We start from the raw sequence: 11,076 nt of genomic DNA, 5'->3' as shown, positions 1-11,076 counted from the left end.
TATCACTGGGTGTTCTAGTATGTGTATCACTGGGTGTTCTAGTATGTGTATCACTGGGTGTTCTAGTATGTGTAAATCACTGGGTGTTCTATTATGTGTATACAAGGGGCAAAAGAGGACAAACTTGGTGCTTTTTCTAATCCACAATTCTGTAATCTTTGAATTATCATCTAAATTATCTCTATGTATTTTCAACTGATTATTAACAGTGATCCAAGAGATCAAGTCTATGCATATCTCACAGCTCCCAATGAAGGAAAGATTCATCTGTTGAGTAGATGTCTAAAAGAAGTGAATAGCAGGCTAGAGAGCTGGTTCACAATGAGCTCTGACTACAGATCCAGGAGGTGCAGTGCCCTCTTCTGGCCTCCCTCGGAGTCTGCTTGCTTGTGGGTATACATACATACACTCATGTACATACACATACACAAAACAATGACATAGTTTTTAAAAGTCAATGGAAATGCTAATTATAGTTATTAATTCTTGATTTGTTTTTTTCCTGTTGCTGGATGACATGTCCATTACTTTCTTTGTCTTTGTGGCAAAATATGTAACAAAACCAATTTAAGGTAGGAGAGTATTGTTTTTGTTCACAGGTTGAGAGATTCAGTCCCTCATGTCAGGGAATAAATGACAATGGGAACTTGCAATGCAGCTTGTTTGCATCTTAACTGATCAAGAAACCAAGGGATCAATGCACTTTAAGACTCATCTCAATGATAGTATGCCATCTATGCCCCCTGCATAAAAGTCCTTCCACCTCCCAAAGCAGGGTCACCAGCTGGGTACCATATGTTCTCACAAATGAGCCTATGGAGGACATTATACATTCAAACAGTAAAAGGTACTTTATATGAATCATCTCAAATACTGCTGGCAACATGAAAGGTCTGCAGTTAGGGGGTCATCATGCTACGCTATAGGTCTTGTTTTGAATTTCAGTAGTAATTACATGACCTGATGTATGACTTGTGAATTTCTACACATAGGTATAGAAAAGTGGTCTCCAATAACTGCACGGATGGCGTAAGAGAGCAGTATACTGCCAAACCACAGAAGTGCCCAGGGAAGGCCCCTCGAGGGCTCCGGATCGTCACTGCAGATGGAAAACTGACAGCAGAACAAGGACACAATGTCACGCTCATGGTACAGTTAGAAGAGGTAAGGCTGACTCCTGTCTGTCCTCTGCTTTGTAAGACACGTGATATTCCGACAAAATTGTGGCTTTGTTTACATATCCTTGTTCACATTCTCAAGTTTTAGTTGCAAATATTTTTGTTATTTTATTCTACTTTTGGCTTCCTGTCTGCCGTTGCCGTCTCTCTTTCCCTGACACATTCTCCAGTTTCTTTCCATTTACTGCAAATTGGTTTTCACTCCTTTACATCCGTGGTTCCCTTTGGATTTAACTCTTCTTTATTGGCATTGTTAGGATAATACTTTCTCAAATTGTGTGAATGGTTTCCCCAGAATAATTAAATACAAAGACTTAATCAAGTGAAAAAATATGTGCTTTTGCCTCTCTCAGCCTGACATCATTGCTTTTCTTTCCAAAAGCAACAGGCTCGTTAAATATACTGATCAAATATAGCACTAAGGTATAAATTAGTATAAAGTCTTTGACAGTTGAGACTTTGTATCTTGGTAACACAATGAGGATATCATTATGAGCACTGATTACTCTTTGACAAATGATGTTTGTCTGAAATGTATGACTATGTGGGTGGAGAATTGAAGAAAAATGTGTTCTATGTCCTTAGAACTGTGCGAAGGCAAACTTGTCATCTTGGAATGAGGTAGATGTTTTTTTAAGATTAAGTATGTTAAATACATGACCTCAGTTATTAAATTAGGGGCTATCATCCTGTCTGCAACCACATTTTCTGCATATTCAAGTTCAGCCAGCATTCGACGGAAGATAACAGGATTTTAAAATGAAAGCAATGAAATCAACACCAAAGTGCACAGGGTTGGCTTTCAGCCTTCTCTTCCAAGAAGCCAGTGGCCCTCAGTCTTCAACATATGTGAGTTGCCTGTATACATGGCCACATATGCACATTTCGTTCAGTTGTATCTGGTGGAAGTTAAGAATACTCACTCATGTCAGTTGGTGATGGCACACATCTCTAATCCCAGCACTTGGGAGGCAGAGGCAGGTGGATCTCAGTGAGTTCAAGGCCAGCTTGGTCTACAAAACAACTTCCAGGACAGCCAGGGCTGTTACACAGAGAAACCTTGTCTTGAACAAAGAAACAGAAAAGACTACTCATTCATAAGAAATACAGCTACACACAGTCTTTCTAGTAAAGCAAAAAAGCAGGACAAGGAATGGGAGTAAGAAACGCAAATCCAGAAGATTTAGAGTGTGACAGGAGGGGAAGATGAAGGAGTTACGATTGTGTGGCCATGTTTAATCAAAACCGTAAGTATTTTTTCTTATAATTGCCATTATTTTTGAGATTGTAATTACATCATTCCCCCTTCCTCCCTCAAACCCATCCCATGTGCTCCTTCCTTACTCACAGTGAAATTTGTGACCTCTGCTTCTTTAATTCTACATTTAAGTAACATACAAATTGAGTATATTATTTTGATATATTTGGTGATATATATATTTATATATTTAGGAGTATGTGTGTGTAACAAAATCATAAGTATTTTCGCTTAATCTTTCCAAGTCATTGCACTTAACTGTTTATAGGCTTCTATGAACTGATTCTTTAATTTTTAAAAAAGATTTATTTATTTACTTATTATATATGCACTATTCTGCCTGCATGCATGCCTGCACTGTAGAAGAGGGCACCAGAACTCATAGTAGATGGTTATGAGCTACCATGTGGGTTTTGGGAATTGAACTCAGGACTTCCGGAAGCTCAGCCAGTGCTCTTAACCTTTGAGCCATCTCTCCAGCCCTATAATCTTATTTTTGGTTATTATTCATTGAAATTAAAAAATCATGAATCATTTTAGGCCAAGTCGCATTTTTACTATCCATGTAAACTATCTGGGATCTTCTGTTTCAGGCTGACATGAGAATTTGAAAGGTAATCTCTTCTAATTAGGAGAAACTACTATATTAATCATTAGTGTATTCACATATTTGCAAGACAATATGTAAAATGCATGTAATATATATATATATATATATATGATAATAGGATATGTATAGCATATTTACATAGTGGAATAGTGTGCCATAGTAAAAAAGAACAAACTGAAGTTATGGAGAGATACTTGGGGATGAATCCCATTCCAATAATTAGCTTTAGAAGTAAGATAGGAAAAAATAATTTGTGTATTTGTAGGACTGTAGGTGGAGTTTTCTGTCCCATTAGCCATCTCCCAAACACCTGCACTGAGAATTTATTAAGTATAAATGCTCGGCAAATAGCTTAGGTCTATTACTAGCTAGCTCGTACAACTTAAATTAACCCATATTTCTTAGCTATGCTCTACTATGTGCCAGGACCTTTTCCCAGCACGCCATATTCATCTTGCTTCTCTCTACCTCTCCTGGTGACTCTGCCATCCCCCCAATCCTCTTTTTGTCCACAAATACTGCCTAACCTTTTCCTGCCTAGCTATAGGCCAGTCAGATCTTTATTAATCAATGAGAGTAAGACGTATTCGCAGTGTACAAAGAGATTGTTCCATAGCGTATAACTTCAGGGCTGGCCTTTTGGTTTGAGTAGACTATTAGAGGGGTACTCTTTCCTGGGGAAGACTGTTTCTTCCTGCTGTCAGTATTCCTTAGTTTCCTGTAGTTCGTTTTTGAAGGTTGATTGTCTCTTTCCCATTTCCATGTTATCATACCTATTTGTGCCTTTCTTAGTTGATTGTATTTATAAATTTAGGAGTGTGTGTTTGTATGTATTTGTGTGTCTCTGTGTGTATGTGTTTCTGTGTGTGAGCAATGAAAGAAAAAGAACATAAATTCTAGAAAGAACAAAAGAGGATGCATGGTAAAAGCAGAAAGAACGAAATGGAAGGAATAAATGATGCAGTTATATTTTAATTTCAGAAACTTAATAATTAATAAATGTAGCATTATTCCACTAAATAAGACTGCAGAGAAAGCTAAGACTAAGTGATGATAAAAGGAGACTAATTATTACTCTTGTTGAGTGGGTGGTGAACTGACAGAATTTGGGCAATATGAGCAGTTTTGTTACTTGATTTGTTGGTACTAAATAGATATGCCTACTTTTTCAAATTAATTTAATTTGCATATTTAATACTTTGTATATTTAAAAGTTTATACAAAATACAATAGTTTATGCTTGTGTCTTGAGACTGGCAAAAAAAACCCTATCTTGGAGTTTTGGAGTACCAATACTCTAACCTAAACTTATCTACATATTAAATGAGGGTGGATGCTCCTTCTCATAGGCAGAAAAAACTAACTATGACATCAGAATAACAACTTTTTGAAGTATTGGGTACTTATGCTAGGGCAGAATTTACGCTGAATTCCAGCTACATGAACATAATACAGCCAAGCTTAGGGGGTATAACTTTCTGTCTAGGTCAGGTTCTGTGTTTTTCATCATGACAGAGAACACAGTTCATAGCTAGGAGTCAGGGTCTCGCCTACTCAATTCCCTTTCCATGTAACAAGAGCATCATGCATCTCATAGAAGACTGAAGATGTGGAAACATTGGGAAGTTTGTTTATGAGATGTGTTCAAGATGAGAAAAAATTTATCAAGTCAGTCCATTCCAGATGAGCGCCCAGAGCAAGCATAGCAGGTATGAAATATGCTGCCTTCTGTTGCCAGACACAGCTCCTTCATATCCTTGTCTTCTTGGGCAGAAGATGACTCACCTCAGATGAGCAGAGCCTGGGGACCTCACACATGATGATCAGATTCTGTACTAATTACTGACAGCCTCGGTTTTACTTTTTCTCTGTTGATTTTGTGCATCTGCATGGGTGATTTGTGGGACGAACAATGAAGAATAAATGAGAAGCCAGTGAGCATTCACATCTACGCAATGATAGCAATTCAGATGTCAGAAACTTAGTGAGCATAAACTGTTCTGGCTTGTACACGTCTCTACAGAGTTTTTTCAAGAAGATCTCACATGAGCCTTACACAGAGAGGTGATAGCCTCATCGAAGGCACAGAAAAGCACAGTTACTTACCTGAGATCATGCATTTACTAAATAGGGGAGCAACAGTCAGACTCAAGCATTGTCATTTTACCACTTCCCTGAGGTACAAAGAACTAATTTTGGTGCTCAAGCCTCATGTATTTTCCAAGCCTTTTTCAATTTCATAAGCCTTGGCTGGTATGGGTAGCTACAGTGATCTGGAAACAGAAGAAAAGCTGAGTTCTCATGCACGAGAGCCAGAGTGGCCTGTGGCTGCCCCCGTGTTTTTGTGTAACATACAATTCAACAAAGCTATTAAAATAACCTTCTAGATCTTCAAAATGTATCCACAGATTATGGAAGATATTCCTACAAATCTAGATACTATTTCTTCTCTTGGGTTTCCCCACTTTGCATAATTTTGCCTTTATTAATGTGCACCGTGTTCTAAAGGCTATTGATAAACAAGATAAAGTAGCACCCAAGGAGTTCAATGTTCATGACCATGTATTAAAGATTAGTCTAAATTGAACTATCATTTAATAAAAAATGAGTATTATCGGGCATGCTGGCACATACCTTTAATATCAGTACTTGATAGAGAGACAGGTGGAGGTTTCCAGGCCAGCCTGGAAAACAGCATAACCAGTTGCTGTTCAGTGAGACATTATCTAAAACAAATGAAAATAAAAGCAAAACTCCTACATATTAAAAAATATGATATGTTGCTACACAAGTAAAACATGGGCCTATATATCCTCCTCAAAATTTCCTAAATTTCATTTCTTACTTGAATCTGATACGCCAGTTACTCTGAAAAGAGTGCCTGCCTCTTGCTCTACACCTAGTACCATGCTATGTAACAAGAGAGATAGCTATTCATGTCACGCCTCTGATGTTGGGGAAACAGTAAGACTTTCAAGTGCCCAAGAACCCCAAATGTCCACGCTACTTTCACCACAGTCATGGTTAATGCAGAAGCAAGTGAAAGATTCACCTCCTCATGTTGGTATTGAAATTTAACCCAAAACTTGTGCTTCTGTCGCATGTTAAATTTATGCTTCACCTTTCCTATTTTCCCTCTATGGAGTTAGGCTTAAGGGTGATCTTCCTTTGCACTTAGTAACTTGCATTCGAACCCACTCCATGTAATCTCCATTTTCTGTGCATGTCAACCAAACCATTAAGAAATCAAAAAAAAAATAGCATAAGAAATCAAGTTTCTTCCCAGATAGTTGCATATTCATTTTTTTTGTTTTTCAATAAATATTTTGCTAAGTGCCAATTTTTCAGCTTGTACTTTCCGTTTGTTATTGACTCTGTTGTGAGAACATATGCTTTGAGTTAACTGGGACAGCAGTCCAATCATATGAAGTAAGAAGCACGAGAAAATTCACATAAATAAATCTAATCTGTTGCACGATATTGTAATAACATTTTGAAATCTCTCAATAAGCCATGGATATCACTGAAGTAGAAACTGTGTCACCATAAGCTACAACTTCAGCGTATGTGCTCCAAAGGTCTAATACCTCAGTAGGAGAATAAAAAAATCCAATAAGCGTGTGTGGATTTGGATTGCTTGCCCTAAGGGAATATAGATAATGCCCAAACTTGAAAGGAAAAGATTCTTAAACTCAAGTTGTATCCCAGCATCTTAAAGCTTTCATCTGAAAACAAAATCTCTTCTTTTATCCTGAACTAGTTTATCTCCTAATTCTAACGTAAGAGTATCAATGCAAGCACTGTTGAAAACAAGAGAATGTCTTACTGACAGAAGGAATTCAATGGCAGAAAGTGCCTATGCTCCTACATAGTCCTATGTATTCAGTATATACCCAAGCCACGATGTTGTTAAGTTTGATTATATCAAATTGAATGGAAACCCCTTCATGCACAAAGTATATGACATCACCCTCAAAACATAGAAGACAGAACAGTTGAGTAACATAATTCAAACAGAGTCCCACAAGATTCTTATCTGGTGTTACTCAACTCTGTAACCATAACTTTGTTATGGTTGATTAGAAATTCCACTGTCATATAACCAATTCCTGTTGCTTTTAAAGTTATCGAACATATAAAGAAGGACCCTGATTAGGAACAGCATTGCAGAGAAATGAAGGTATGTGACTCACGGTGGCAAAGTCAAGAATGATGTACACAAGCACATGTGTGCATACACACACATAATAGTTCATTAATAATAATCATTTTATTGATAACTGAAACAACACATTATTGTTTCATTAAAAACCAAGAAGAAATTGTTCAAGGAACCAACCTAGGAGGGAAATGGAAGAATCCATGAAATTTTATCTGAAAAGTCAAACATTTCCAGCTATGCCCAAATATTAAGAGGCCAGTCAAAAGTATTTTGTACTGAAACCCAAGCATGCAATGAGAGGTGGCATCTCTGTTTGTAGACTCCTTCATGATGGATAACCTCTAGATCACTAATGAACACCTAATGAGCCCGGAGACTTCCACTACCATCACTCAGCACTGCAGAGAGATCCGGTGCGAGCCTGGCAGGCACGCAGTGACCAGGAAGGGCCTAATCAGTCTTAGGAACTCAACAACACTAATTTGGAAGGCCTTTATCTGAAAGAGCTGCTAGCCAGAAGTGGTGTCTGTGTGCTACAGAAGATAATTAAATCTGTTTAAAACAGCTGTATGAATAAGGAGAGGCAATTCTCTGCATATTTTAAGGCTTGAAAATTAAGGCTGAGGCAAGGGATTAAAACTAAAAATTTGGTCTGTATCCCATTGTTTAAATACTTCAATTTATATACAAAGAGTAGAACTCAATAAGCAAAATTTTTGGTTATAGTTTCCATGGGATTTAACTGTGAAGCATGAGGAGAGAGGGCTGTGTCCTCATTAGATGGATGCATACCAACTGTATTCTTTGGATTATGTAAAGAGTTACAGGGACATTAAAGTCCCCAAAATGTAATCATAAAAACAAATACTTCAGGATACTTCAAGCGCTCAGATAACAGAGAAGTCCACTTTGGATGAAACTTCCTAAGAGATCCTTCTTTATTTGGACATGTAACCGAATTTGGCTTTAATCCTTCCCCCACTAGAAAGCCTATTTGAAGCCACAAGAAGTGGCACAAAGAGGCAGCTGACTGAATGTGTTTGGGACAGCTATCAGAGCTGCTGATATTCAGTTCACTCCTAGAAGCCTAGTTATTACTTCTCCTCCTACACAAAGAAGTGGGGGCAAATATCAACAAGCCATGAAATTTGAGATTTTCTCATGTCTTATTCCTTCTTCCTTCCTGCTTTATTCTCTTTGCCTCTAAGAATTAATTGAGACATTTTCTCTCTTTTCCCTTCTTGCCTCAGGTTAAAAGAGAAAAATAAATGAGTTAGGCAAAATAGGTTGATTTCAGGGAGCAGTCTGGTGTCTCAGTTCATATTGCATTGGTTAGCAGCTTTCTCTTGGGTCCCATTTTTCTCTCTTCTCAAAACTGGACCTCATACAAGACAGTGTTCATATTCATTGGAGTCATAGATGGCAGATGTTTATAGTCTACTTTGAGAAGCAAAGAGAGAAACAGTATATTAGTGATAGTTCCAGTTCAGTGAACATTCCAAAGTCTGGTGACATGTTTTCGTCTTCAGGTTGGATTTTTAGTGTCCTACCCTGCTTGCTGAAGGCATTCCACTCCATCTTCCTTGAAGGCAGCCACCCCAGGATCAGAGGTTCCCTCATCCTTGTCTGAAAGGCAAGCCTTCTCCTGCAGTTCTTCGCTGATTGCTCTTCTCCCTGCACCAGGTGCTCAGCCCTAAACCTCACCCACAGCTGATGTGAAACTAAACACCTACTGTGGGACAGGAAAACTTAAATACACCCTTCTTCTTCACCTAAATGTAGGTGCTACTCTAACATCCTGAAAAGATGTCAATATACCTATTTTTAATATGACACATTTCAAAAATAAAACAGGAAACTCGGCTTATCTGAAATAGAAGTGACTATTTCTATTTCATGAGGGTCATGTCTCTACCCATCTTTAATTTATAAGAGAAAAAGTAGAGAGCCATTTGTGCAAAGTATGGTTTGAGCACGATCTAACTGTGACATCTGTCACCCGCACTACCAGGCATGATTCAGCTCATCTGACTGCATAAGAGGATGTCTCCATCTTCCCTCCTTCCCTTGCATCTTTCTCTTCAAGAGTTGCATGTTCATTTAAATAGGAACACTGTCCTACTTAGGACAGAAAATGAACTAGAGAAGCATTGTTCAACCAACGTAATATGAACATCCCCTGTTAGAATGTTTAAACAGGGTTTCTAAGGTGCAGTATACTTCAGAGGACATTTAATTAGCTACCATAACAGAGTGTAGAGATTTTTAGTACATCTTTTCCTTCATGTTGGACCTCCACAGACCTCTGTAAACCCACTTCTCTTTCACTACAGCATAATAATTTGGGAAAGGAATTCAGAGAATTCCCAAGGAAGAATTCACACTGCAAAATTATGAAAGTTAATCTAAAACATTAGTAACAAATCAAGAAAAGAACAAGGTTCTGGTGCTGCTGTGGTTGCTGTATGTGTGTATATCTGTATGAGTTCTCATTAGTGAAAATTCACCAATATTCAGCTATATTAACAACATAATTAGTATGTACAATTTTAGTTTTATTTTTCATCATGATGTGCATTTCCACATACCCCCCAGTGAATACACTATTCCTCTTCCCCTTTTTCCATTTTACTTTTAATAAAACTGATACATTTCCAGTATATATCTTACTACTAGGAAAAGCTACATGTACAGGTTTATTCCTAAAGGAACCTTCCCACCACTCATTTTTTTAAATGTAATTTTGTTCTTATTACATAGCTGAATGTTTTGCTTTATGACTGATTTTTAAAATGTCATTCAAAAGCATTTATATGATTTATGCCATTTAGTAGTCCCAGGGTTTTCTTTCCAAAACCTATGGAGGTAAATTCTAAAGTCACTGTGCAGTGGTAATAATACAGCAAGAGTCTCTAATTTCTTATGGATAGAATCAAGAAGCCTCAGCTTCCTGGCATCTGTCCTCCTGCCCTGTGTTCTTCCTGCCCTGTGTTCTGATCACAGCAAGACTTGTCCAGATACAAAAAGATCATGAGAATAAATGGGTCAACAAAAGATATGGTGCATTAGATCATTCACAAGTGAAGGATTAAACCATTTTTGTGAGAGTTGGCATCCCTGAAGTCTGTGAACCCCCATCATCCCCTTACACAATCAAATAAAAAGTATAACAAGCTTAGGTAGTAGTTTGTTCATCCTTGAACAAACCCAAAGCCAAGGAAAGTCTAATGTTCAGCATCTGAGCAGAAGGCATCAACATTTGGTACACAGCCAACATCATCTATAAATAATCAGCAGGACTGAGCATTCTCTTGAGGGTCCCTGAAACACATGAGCCTTGGAGAGTGATTGGGTATCTGCATTAAGAAGAGCATTGGTGCTGGTGATACCAGAGTTCTTTTCAGAGGCACACAGGCTTTCACGGTGAAGCTCTTTCCCATCCACAATTGTCTGCTCTGGATTATCCCTCGTTGATTTCCCAGCACACTAGGATGCTTTTCAGCTCATCCTCCAGGTAGTGTACAGAGTGATCATTTGGAATAAATACTATCAGTATGATGTTTCCCCAACACTCTTTCTTAAAACATTTTGCTATCTTAACATTGTTCTTAGAAGAAAGATTGAAATCAGAAACTTGGCCCACAAGGCCTTTTTCTCCTCTCTACCAATTGTATGGCATATTCTTATAATCTTATATTGTATTCTCCTATTCTTATAATTTTTCTTTTTATTATCCTTTAATCTTTTCAATTTTACTTTCTCCTTATGCTCCTGGGCCCTTGAACATCTGTCTCACCATGTCCTCATTGCCTGGGTTACATAATCTCCACATGGCTCATGACTTTGCTTTGCTCATAATCTCCACATG

At 37.9% G+C, this 11,076-nt stretch overlaps 1 protein-coding gene across 4 annotated transcripts in view; it reads left to right on the top strand.

Moving 5' to 3' along the window:
- Positions 1–11,076, top strand: part of Sorcs1 (sortilin related VPS10 domain containing receptor 1) — a 506,327-nt gene that overhangs the window by 434,738 nt on the left and 60,513 nt on the right. For all 4 annotated transcript variants that reach the window (XM_005352454.2, XM_005352456.3, XM_005352453.3 and 1 more), the window contains exon 18: positions 993–1,164. In XM_005352454.2, the coding sequence (XP_005352511.1) occupies positions 993–1,164 (172 nt within the window). The remainder of the gene's footprint in view (positions 1–992; positions 1,165–11,076) is intronic.

Source organism: Microtus ochrogaster, chromosome 8 (genome assembly GCF_000317375.1).
Source record: "Microtus ochrogaster isolate Prairie Vole_2 chromosome 8, MicOch1.0, whole genome shotgun sequence".
NCBI lineage: Eukaryota > Metazoa > Chordata > Mammalia > Rodentia > Cricetidae > Microtus > Microtus ochrogaster.
This window is presented reverse-complemented; position numbering and strand designations above follow the sequence as displayed.